This window comes from Herpailurus yagouaroundi, unplaced genomic scaffold (assembly GCF_014898765.1).
Source record: "Herpailurus yagouaroundi ecotype Mexico unplaced genomic scaffold, PumYag 28, whole genome shotgun sequence".
Taxonomy (NCBI): domain Eukaryota; kingdom Metazoa; phylum Chordata; class Mammalia; order Carnivora; family Felidae; genus Herpailurus; species Herpailurus yagouaroundi.
Genome location: NW_024412376.1, coordinates 165,697,449 through 165,708,666, shown reverse-complemented (window position 1 = coordinate 165,708,666; position 11,218 = coordinate 165,697,449). Strand labels below are relative to the sequence as shown.

Sequence of the window (11,218 nt, the reverse complement as noted above, 5' to 3'; positions counted from 1 at the left end):
CGGGGGCGGGGACCGGAGAGGCGCCAGCTCCTTCTGGGCCGACGCTGCGCGCCCGGGGCCCCGCCGCACTTAAAGGCGCGCGCGGCCCGCCCTCGCTGGAAGGGACGCCCGGCCCCTCGGCCAGCCCCGCCCCGGCCCCCGCCGGCCCCCGCCCGGCCTGGCCTTCCGGGGCCTAGACCCAGCCGCCGGCCTGGCCTCGGAAACGCGGGCGATGGGTTTGCTGGGGGGTCTGAGGGCCGGGCCGCGGGCGGGAGGAGCCACCAGGGCACAGGCCTCTCTCGGGCGCTCCCAGAGTCCCGGTGCCAGCCGCGTCCCAGTCCGTGCCCAGGATTCCTCTCCCCGTGGAAATTGACAAGCCCGGATCTCCCTGCCCCTCCTCCCCAGCGCGTCCCCCACCCCCTTGCTCCAAGTCCAGCTTGGAGGTCCAGCAGATGTCACCCCGGCCTGGCTCCCCACCTCCACCAGGGACAAACCCTCAGGAAACACCGCCCTAGGCCCGGACTTCCCTCCTCAGAGCTTGGAGGGCGCGACCTCTTACTGACACGCCTGACCCAGTTCTGCCTGTCTGGGGGTTCCGGCCCTCAGCGCTCTGTGACCCTGGCAGTCGTCCACAGCTCTGTGCCTCAGTTTCCCCCTCCACCAGAGGGGAAGGAAGAGCACTTTGCTAGCTCACAGGATTGCCGGGAGAAGCCCACGGAGGGGTTGGGGTACGGGACTCTCCTCTGGCAGGCGGCAAACCAGGAGCTGGTCACCACCTCGTGGAGCCGAGGCTCCAGAAGCAAAAGCCAATCAGTCAGAGTGGCGGCGCATCGAGCAGGGAAAAACCGCCCGCGCGCCAGCCCTGAGGCCGGAGATCCTCACCCTGTTTGTGTCGTGAGCCCCGCCGGGCACCTGCTGAAGCCTGGGGAGGCAGGCCGTCTCTCCGAAGGACGCTTTTGTAAACGCATGAGACACACTGGGCAGCATCGCAACGGAAAGGAGCTGCCCAAACGCAGAGATTAAAATAGAGCAACAGAAATAAGCCTGTGATGGACACACGGGCCTCTTTGTGAACGTGTTAAATAACAGCGTCTGGCCAGGGGCGGGGTTACCAGCCGAGATCCGCAAGCAGCGCGGAGCAGAAGGGACGCTTGGGGTGCCCGCAGCAGCCACGGTGGTCATGGAAACACCTGTGGCTTCTCTCGGCGACGGTCACAGGCGGCTCCGTGGCTCGAGCCTACCTCGCCACGGAAGGAAACGCTGCCCTTCAGGGAGGGGCGTTGGTGACCACAGAGATGTCGGTTCTCACCCAAGTTTACGGACACCCAGGGTGGGAACCGCTGGCCCGGGGGAAGGAGAAGGAGCGGGGGGAGGGACGCGGGGCAGGCGCTGGGGGGCCCCCGGCCGTGAGCACCGTGGGGTCCCGAGAGGCAGTGGCCACGAGCATGGACGACAACAGGGCGGTGGGGTGTGAAGGGAGGCTGGGGCTTCCTCTTAAATGTCTTTTTCTTTGAAGACGTGGAGACTTTCAGGCTCTTTCCTGGAATGACCCCGAACGCCAGGGGTTGGGGACTCTGGGACTGGGCTCCTGGTTCACATCTCCTGCCGGACGGGCTCAGGCCTCAGCGGTAGAGGGAGTGGCCCACCCAATGGGGGCATCGTGACCCAGAGCAGACCCTTCATAGGGGTCCCATCATGCTGCAGACGCCCATCCCTCAGGGCAGTGCTTTCTGGTGCCCGGATTCTACAGGGCCCAGAAGAGCAGAGACCTCAGGAGGGGCCAAGAGCTCACTTCTTCTCACCTTTTTTGTCTACAGGTGGGGAAACGGAGGCTCCCCCAGGGCTGGCCGCTGCTACAGACCGAGCTATATGGCCCTCCGTAGCTACTGCTGCTCCTGGGCCCTGGGGGCTCTGCATACGTTGTTTGGCTCAATTTTCACGGTGCCTAGCAGGCTCCGGAAGGCGCAGGTCACAGCGTGTGGCAGGCTGGGACTCCAGTCTGGGTTTTTCTGCCAGTCCGAGCTCTTCCGTCCAGACCGCACTGCCCCCAACGGTCACCTATGACTTTTACAACCGACTTGCAAAGGGGTGTTTACTCCTAGCACGGAGCGGGAAACCGAGGCCCAGAGTGAAAGGAAACATACAAGCTTCCCTCCTCCACTTGGACGGTGGGGTGTGGTTCCTGGGGTCGCCTTTGTGCGCCCCTGGCGTGGGCAGGCTGGGCTCACGCGGGCTGCAGCGAGCACGGGTTGGCCCCAGGCCCAGACCTCTGCTGGAATCTGTTTCCAGATGTCAGGAGGCACTGCCTGGGAGACAGTGGGAACAGCGCCCCCTGCTGCTCGTGCTCCTTCCTTGCCTCCCGCTCAGCGAACCAGGACCCCCCCCCCCCGCCCCCCACCAGGAGCTTGGGGCGGGGGAGGTTATGGGACCCCTTCCGGGGCATCTGAGTCTCTCCCGGAGCCCTGCCCTCCCGTGGGTGCGCGTTCCGCGAAGGGTGGCGCTTTAAGGAAAGCAGAAGCTCCACTGTCAGGACCTACAGGGAACGGGAGGCAGGTTGTCCAGCCTTCGCGACTGGGCTCTGCAGGTGTCCCCGGGCACCCGGCCAGGCCCTCTCTGGTGCACCACTGTCATCCGCTCTCCGACACTGCCCACAAATGCTGGGCACTATTTTGTTGGCATAAATGTGTCATCCATTCGTGTGCATTTACTCCCCCTCACCGCTCCCATGTTTAAGGCTCTTCGTGAGCAAGAACAAGAAAAAAAGAGAAAAGAGAAACAGAGCAAAGCAAATAAAGGGGGGGGGGGAGGGAAGAAACATAACGGGAAGCCAGAAATGAGGGTAATATGCAAACTGTTATTACCACAAGAGGACATTTTTAGCGCATGCCCATAAATTTGTCTCCGAGCTTCCTGGTAGCCAGGGCAAAAGGGAAACGTGATGTCCATGTGAGGGAAACGAGCCCATTATCCCAAGCAGCCTATTTTTTCTCACCGTCGAGGAGAGAAGGGTCCCCCGGGGAGCCTCAGAAAGAAGATGCTGCCGACGTGCTGACAGCACGCTCCGCGGTGGGGCCTGTGTGGCTCCTCGTGTAGTATTCCTCGGTGGGGACCCGGGCCAACACAGCTCAGGGATCCCGCGAGACGCTCCATTGGTCAGCAGGCGTGACCTGCATTCTCCTGGGGGTTTGCCACTCCTTCGGCACTGGGGCCTGCGCTTGGCAGAAAGTTGTAGAAGCTAAGTCGGGAGCAGGGGCTGAGATCCTGAGGTTGGTGGGAAGCACCTCGCCCGCCCACTCATGAGCACACCTGCCCCACGCCAGGCCTCCGCAGGTGCCACACGGCCACAGGCAAAGAGATCCACGAGCCCTTGTTCCGTGAACGGGCTGGGCTCAGCCCATGTAGTTTGGGGCACACAAGACACCAGGGCCAGAAGGTTCTAGAAGAGGGGAGAGGGTCTGTGGGGACTGAGGGCCCTGGGAACTGTGTAGCAAGGGCCACAGAATGCTGCCGTCTAAGAAAACGTAGCTCAGGGACTGAGGCGTTATCCCCAGGTCAGCGCTGGTGGTGGTGGGGGGGGGGGGGCCTGGCGTCACAGCAGCAGAAGCCGGCCGGAGGGTGGTCCTGGCCCTGCGCTCTGCCTTATCTATGAGCTCGTGACAAGTGCCTTCTGGGGGACACCCTCACATCCTTGGGCAGATGGGGATACTTTCCGTGGGGCTCTGGGTCCTGCACCCGTGGACGAGGGTTCTTGCTGTAAACAGTGACCTTGCCTCTGGGGTGCAGTTATGATACGACCACCATCTAGGTCATGCCTGACCCGGCTCCAGGCGGCAGCCCCTTGCAGAGAGGGACAGTGTCTCATCTCCCCAGGGCTGGAGCACGCTGGGCGTCACACGGTGTTACCACCCACGATTGGAATGGAATTGAGCGCATCCGGGCCGGACCTGTGCTGGGCCGGGGTCTGCCTCCCCTCCCCCCCCATCCCGGGGCGCCCCCTGCGGTGCCTCTAGCTCTGCAGAGAGCCGGACGGGGTTGCCAGGCCCTGGTCCTCGGGCCGAGCTGTCCAAACGCCAGGCAGGCTCTACCCCGTCCCCTGACCCTCCTCCAGGCCTGGGCTTCACATGGGGTGAGGTCATAGCTTATGTCACTTGGGGACCTCAAAGACCATCCCAGGCCACACCTCGGCCTGCGATAAGACTCATCAGCCCACATCAGTGGGTGACTCAGAGGGTGGGGTGGCCGGGGGTCAGTGACCTGGGAGCATCTGTCTGCCGTCCCCTCCCCTTGGCATCCACCACACTTAGAGGAAGCGAGTCCCTCTGAGAGGGCGACCTTACCCTTCCCGGGGGGGGAAGGAAACCTGGGGGCCTGGCAGGGGGCCACTCCAGGACCCGGGGACTGGAGGGCCTTCCTGAGTGGGTGGCATTCGAGAGGGGCTCCGACCACCAGGGCAGGGGCTGCAGGAAGGGGGTGCAAGAAAGCAGGACACCTGGAGGGACAAGATGATCCCTCAGCTCCCGGTCCTTCAGGGTCAGCGACAGAAAGCCCCGCTCCAACTGGCCTCAACAAAAGGGAATTGACGCGGTGGGCTGGCATCAGGTATGGCCCGATCCAGGGACTCCGAATGTCCTCCGGCCCGTGTGGATTGTGTCCCCCTGGTGCTGGCTGCATGACGGCCACCAGCAGAACCAGGCACCGTGCTCCAGGGCGAGTCCCCAGCAGCCCTGCAGAAGTCTCAGTGCGTCTCATTGGCCCTGGGGGCTCTCCTGTCCCTCCCTGACCTAGTCACGGAGGCGACAGAGTCCGGAGCTGCGTCCCGTCCGTGTCTGATCACCTGCGGGCTCGGCGTTCTCCAGAGGACGATGGTCCCCGCTGGCAGGAAGGTATATCCAGAGACCGAGCTGACAGAGGTGCTGGGTGACCGCACCAGGAGACGTGAGCATCCCCTTCCCAGGCTTCCTGGCAGGGCCTCTGCTCACACACCTCTGATGACGGGGAGCTCACCACCATCAAAGCAGTCCCCTCGGTTACTAGAATGCTCTTCCTTTGAGTTAAATTCTGCTCCTGTGACTCCCACCTTTGGACTCTGCTAGACCCCACAAGGCTGTAGAGAATAAATACATCAGTCCCCTCATGGACAAAAGGAGGCCGTAAACACCTGAGGCCAGTCCCCACTGGTTTCTTCTCTAGTCATTTGCAATGTGACCTGGGGCCCCAGTTTCTTACCTACTGGAGGATGAGAAGAAAGAGGCTTCCTCCTGGGGCTCCCAAGAGCCAAAGGAGGAGATGGGTGGGGTGCTAGGATGCCCCTGGTATGCACACCCTGCGTAATTCCCTTCCCCTTGACTGTGGGTGGGCCTGACCTAATCAGGCAAGCCCTCAAAAGGAACTGGGCCCTTCCTGAAGTCAGAGGCTTAAAGCGTAGAGAGCTTGGAAGTGCGAGAGGCCCAGGAAGCGGGCCGCGGGGCAAGGACCCGGGGCGATCTCTAGGAGCTGAGCAGACCCCAGCTGACAGCCAGCAACAAAATGGGAACCACAGTCCTGCAACCACGAGGAATGAATTCTGCCAACACCCTGAAGACGCTTTCCTCGCTGAGCCTCCGGTCGGGGGTGCTGCTGGCCGACCCCCTGCGAGACTTTGAGCCAGGACGAGCCACAGTGTGCCAGCCTCTTGACCCACGGAGACAGCGAGGCAACGAAGGTGTGTGGTTTTAAGCCACTAGGTTTGTGAGGATTTGTGACACAACACAGAAAACAAATAGGGGGGCGAGGGCTGGGTGAGCATATGGCAGAGGGAGCGCGTCAGAGGAGGCGTGGAGGGGTGGGAGGGCAGATGGCCGGACGAGGGTGGGAGCGGGTCCTGGAGGCGGGGAGGGACCCCACTGCGGCCAGGTAAGAGTGGAGCCGCCCTCAAGCTCTGCCCTGCTCACCCGGCTCTGCCCTCCTCGGAGCTTTTCCTTAAATTCTGGGAACAATGCCACCCAGGGTGCCAATGTACCCATTTCGTGGAGGCAGAAAACTGAGCTAAGAGAGCCTACGTGGCTTTCCCAAGGCCCCTGAACCATTGGATGAAGGACTCAGGATTAGGGAATGGTTGGGTCCGACCCCAAAGTCCGTGCTCTTTTCTTAGCACTACGCTTCTGTTCGTACCTGTTTTATAGGAGGAAAACCGAGGCCCCGGAAGGGCAAGTGGGTTGCTGAGACAACCAGGCTAATCGACATAAGGTCACAGGGACCGAGCCTCTCGCCTGCAGCGGCGCGAACCCTTTCGCCGCGTCCTCCGGAGCAGCTGCCGTTACTGACGTGCTCGTTTCACACATTAAGAATGCGGGGGGGCGCCTGGGTGGCGCAGTCGGTTAAGCGTCCGGCTTCAGCCAGGTCACGATCTCGCGGTCCGTGAGTTCGAGCCCCGCGTCGGGCTCTGGGCTGATGGCTCGGAGCCTGGAGCCTGTTTCCGGTTCTGTGTCTCCCTCTCTCTCTGCCCCTCCCCCGTTCATGCTCTGAGTCTCTCTCTGTCCCAAAAATAAATAAAAACGTGGAAAAAAAAATTAAAAAAAAAAAAAAAAAAAAGAATGCGAGGTCCAATGACGTCCCGAGGTCATACGGCAAGCGAGCCACAGAATCCGGATTCAAACCCAGGCAGCGGGACTGGAACCTCTCGTGCACAAGTTGGTTGGGAACCGGCCGACGCCGAGGCCCGGGCGGGGAGGCTGAGCCAAGATGGGCAGGGTAGGGGCCCGGCTGATGGAAATGATGAAATCGGGGCCCCCGGCCAGCAGGGCTTGGGCTCTTTCTTTTAAGACAACAACCCTCAGCTTTGTCTGCAGCCCAGGCCCTTCTTGGAAATCACCCCGCCCTGCCCCATCCCCCACGGGGGAGGTGTTGGATGTGACCCCTCTCCTGGGAGGGTACGGCCCCGTCTGTTCCGTCAGGCTCGGCCGCTCTCAGGACCGCCAGCCCCACCCACCGGGCTGGTGGCCGCGGGCCTCCACCGCCTGCCTCCCGGGAGCCGTCCGGCCTTCAGGCCCCGAGGCCCTTCTCCGGCCTCGTGGGAGCCTCGGGCCGGGCGATGCCCCGGGACAGTCACTCTGGCCGTCCAGGGTGTCAGGCATGGGCAAACCTGCCAGGAGCCACGGGCAGGAGTCTGGAACCCCTTTCCCTGCGTCCCTGGGCCGAGCCGCTCTTCAGACCCCGTGAGCTGTGTCCTCCGGGGTCCCCGCGGGCCAGCTGTGCTGAAGGTGAGCCAGAGACAAAGTAGCTCAGAGCTGAGGGCGAGGAGGGTGCTGATGGCCTTCTGGGGCCCCCCTCAAAGCTTTCACGTGGTGACAGGACACAGGTGCCCCCAGGAGCCCCCCTCCAACGGTCCCAGCGCCAAGTCATTTCTGGGCGACTGCTGTGTTCCCTGTAGTTTGAGTCCCCACGTGTCCCGGTGGAGGGTCTCCTACCATTGCCACATCACAGGGAAGAACACCGAGGCTCAGAGAGCTTAAGTGACTCGCCCCAGGTCACACAGCAGGCCCTGATTTGGGGGGCGGTGTGGGCTGGGGAATACCGAAGGTGCTCAGTTGGAGGCTGGGGTCACGCGGTCACAAAGTGACGTGCTCTGGGCCAGAGCTAGAGCCCCCCCCCCCGCCCCACACCCAGGGGTCGTCCCAAGGGGCTTGCACACCTTCCGGGAAGGGAGCGCCTCTCACACACCCCCCCCCCCCGGGGCAGCCTGCCTGCCTCGTTCGTCCAGCATCTCCTCTGTCGGCAGCGCCGCACGCCCCACGTTGTCCTGCCAGGCTTGGGTCCCCACAGCTCCCTGGGCCTCTCAGCCTGGACCCAGCGCCCACCCTGCAGCCGTTTCAGGCTCGGGCCGCAGGTCACGCTGTCTTCCTAAAACTGCTCCCCCCCTTCCCCAGTCCACAGGAGCCAAGTTTCAGGTCCTAGCGCCTTTCAAGGGTAGGCCCTGATTGGCCCAGCACATGGGCATGTCCCGCCCCCCTTCCACGGTGATTGGTTCAGGTGTGGTCCCCTAACCCAGGAGAGTCCATTCCACTTAAGGAGCCAGTTGCCTGAGCTTCCTGCTGGAGGAGATTTTTTGCCTCCAGGCCAGTCTTTTTCTTTCTTCAGATGCGAGAATCAGGACCCGTGACTCTGTAACCATCCGATGACCTTGAGGGGAGTGTCTGCCTTGGCACGAAGCCACATGAGAAGTGGAACTGAGAGGAGAGAAAGAGCAGAGCCTGGATCCTGGATCCTGGATCCTGGATCATGCCACGCCTGAAGCTGTACTCTGTTCTCAGTGAATTAAGTCAATAATCAGCTGGGTTGGGTGTCCTGTGGTTACCCGCAACTTAGATTGTTGCACAGAGGCCGTGTGCAGCCGGACCCCGACAGTAAATATAGATTCACAAGGAGCACTCAGCCCAGGGGCGGGGGTTATGCACCTACTGTCTACGGAGCGCCCATGATGTGCTGGGCACTGTCCCCTTTGTGTGCACACCGGGCCCCCGCTTTACGCGTGGGGACCTGAGGCTAAGGCCTGTGAAGTGGCGGCTGGGGCTTGGCCCCACTGGACATCTGGAACCGGGAGCATGTGCCTGCAGGCGGGAGGCCCGGGCATGGCTGGCGCCCGGAGCTCGCGGGGGGCGCACGGTGTAACCGCGAGCCAGCTCCGTGACGCAGCCGGCTCCCGACCCCGCGCGCTCAGGCTCTGACGCGTCCTGCCTGCCATGTGACTGTCAGAGCCCCGTCTCTCCTCCTTCGCACGGGCACACCCGGCCTCCGCACTCTTGTGCACTGTGCCTCTCGGAGGCTGCCAGGGCACCAGCCGACCAGCCGGCAGAGACCGGGGCCCCGGGCACTGAGTGCCCCCCTCCTTGAGGGCAGCTGCGCCCCACGCCTCCCAGCCTCCTGGACGACGGTCTCTGCCCTCCGCCTACCTGTCCCACCTTTGGCTTTCATCCACCCCCCGACCCGCCCTGCCCCTGCCCCAGGTCCTGGCTGGCACCCCCTCGTTCCCGGGACGCCTCACAGCGGGGACTTCCTCCTCCGTGCCTCCGGGGTTCCGACTGCACACCCCGTCGCTGGCATCTCCGGTTTGGAAAACTGTACCGGCTTCAGTGACACGTGATTCACACGCCACACAAAGGACACGCGTCAGTGCGTTTTCATGTGTTCGCAGACGTGTGCAGGCGTCCCCACACTTAATTTTAGGACGCCCCCGAACAAACCCTGCTCCCGTTAGCTGCGACTCCCCCCCGCCCCGCCCCCCAGCAACCAGTAATGTGCCTCCTCTGTCCCCGCAGACCCGCCCTCTCCGGACACGTCAGGCACATGGAGCCCTACAAGGTGTGGCACCTGTCGGCGCTCTGTCGCCTTTCACGGCTGCACAGGGGGTCCACCGCACGGACACGCGACGCTTGGTTCATCCAGTCACCGTCAAGGAGCATTTGGGAGCGCACTCCCGGGAGCAGAATTGCCGGGGCTCGCGGACCGACCTCCGGAGGAGCCGCCAGCCCGTCTTCCCGGGTGACCGCAGTGCCCTCCGCCCCCGCCAGCAGCGCCCCGGGCTCCCGCCCTCTGCCTCCTTGCCAACCCTTGCTACTTTTCCGTCTCCTAAAAATGCATTAAAAGTCACCCTAATATATGTGAAGGGCATCTCTTTGTGGTTTCGATTTGCATTTCCCTGACGGCTCATGATGTTCGTGTGCTTTTCGGCCATTTGTATGTTTTCCTTGGAGAAATGTCTGTTCAGATCCTTTGCCCGTCCTTAAATTGGGGGGGGCCTTTTGAAATTATGGAGTCGCAGGAGTTACCTGTATGTTCTGGAGAAAAGTCCCTTATCGAATATATGATTTGTGAGCAGTTCTCTCCCATTCTATGGGTTGAATTTTAACCGGTGTCCTTGAGGCACAAAAGTCTAATTTTGATAAAGCCCAATTTGTCCGTTTTTGTGTTTGTTCGCTTGCGTTTTTAGGTGTCATATCTGAGAAGGCCTAGCCTACCCCAACGTCACGAGGACACCTGTGTTTTTCTCTAAGGACGATAAAACCTTGGTGCTTGTCTATGGGCCTGGGACCCCTTCGGGTCATTCTGTGTGTCGTATGAGGGTAGGGGTCCTGCTGCACCCACATGCATCCCCCCTGCACCCCCGCATCCCCTGCACCCCCGCATCCCCTGCACCCCTGCACCCCCTGCATCCAAAGAAGGCACAGATGGCCGGCAGACACACGAAAGATGCTCAGCACCACTCATCATCAGAAAATACAAATCAAAACCACGGTTAGATAGCACCTCCCACCTGTCAGAAAGTCAGCAACTCAGGCAACAACAGGTGTAGACGAGGATGCGGAGAAAGGGGAACCCTCGTGCGCTGTTGGTGGGATCGCACGCTGGTGCAGCCGCTCTGGAGAACAGTGTGGGGTCCTCACAAAGGTCAGAACAGAACTACCCTACGACCCGCTTCAGGGATGGACCTAAAGGAAGTGCGAGCGGGATACGGAGGGTTCTCTGCGCCCCCGTGGTCTTGGCAGCATCATTCACGCAGCCGAGACACGGACGCAACCCCAGCGTCCACCGAGGGACGAGTGGGTAGGGGGATGTGGCGAGTGTGGACGATGGGGCGTGACTCAGCCGTGAGACAGACGAACTGCCGGTGCTTGCGACGACACGGACGGACCTGGGGCGCCAAGCGGAGAGAGACAAACAGCGCACGACGGTGCCTGTATGTGGGTCTACGGAGGCCGAGCTAGTCGGGACGGAGGGCAGAGCGGGCGCTGCCGGCGCTGAGGGCGGTGGGGGTGGGGAGACGCTGGTCCGGGGACACGAACTTCAGCGAGCGGGCGAATGTGGGGGCCTCACCCCACAGCGCGGTGGCCGCACCGTTTACTCGGAGGTTGCACAGAGCAGCTCTTAAAGTTCTCCCCACGAGCACACGGACAGAAGTGGTGATTGTGTGTCGGGAGGGAGGTGAGCGTCCCCGCCTGCCCCTACCCCGCAGGCTCATCTCGGTGATGAGCGGCCACCCAGTCCTGCAGGTGCGAGGACGTGATACAGACCCCGCACCCTGGGTGTTGGTCTTGGCCTTCGTGTGGCCTCAGGGAGACAGCTCCCGCCGGTCCTCAGGCCCCTGCACACTGGGGCTCCTCACACCGGGTGCACACCGGACTCAGTGGTTCTAAATCTCAGGAGGCTTTGCACACCAGGGCTCTGCACACTGGGGCTTTGCACACTGAGCTTTGCACACCAGGCT

The 11,218-nt window shown here is 62.3% G+C and overlaps 2 protein-coding genes across 2 annotated transcripts in view; one reads left to right on the top strand and one right to left on the bottom strand.

Annotated features, from left to right (window-relative positions):
• HTRA3 (HtrA serine peptidase 3) overlaps positions 1 to 2,706 on the bottom strand; it is a 33,161-nt gene extending 30,455 nt beyond the window's left edge. Inside the window, exon 1 of the mRNA XM_040495528.1 lies at positions 2,698 to 2,706. Coding sequence (XP_040351462.1) covers positions 2,698 to 2,706 — 9 coding nt within the window. The remainder of the gene's footprint in view (positions 1 to 2,697) is intronic.
• Positions 2,707 to 8,558: 5,852 nt separating this feature from the next.
• On the top strand, positions 8,559 to 9,917 carry LOC121043511 (uncharacterized). Its single transcript, XM_040495420.1, has 3 exons — positions 8,559 to 8,577; positions 8,833 to 9,122; positions 9,273 to 9,917. The coding sequence occupies exons 1-3, from the start codon at positions 8,559 to 8,561 to the stop codon at positions 9,654 to 9,656; spliced, it is 693 nt and encodes a 230-aa protein (XP_040351354.1). The 3' UTR covers positions 9,657 to 9,917.
• The last annotated feature ends 1,301 nt before the right edge of the window (positions 9,918 to 11,218 follow it).

What these genes read in the sequence shown, in the direction of transcription:
- LOC121043511 (XM_040495420.1), top strand. An exon ending in ACGCCACACAAAGGACACGC is followed by an intron (nt 9,123 to 9,272) that starts GTCAGTGCGTTT and finishes CTGTCCCCGCAG; the next exon opens with ACCCGCCCTCTCCGGACACG.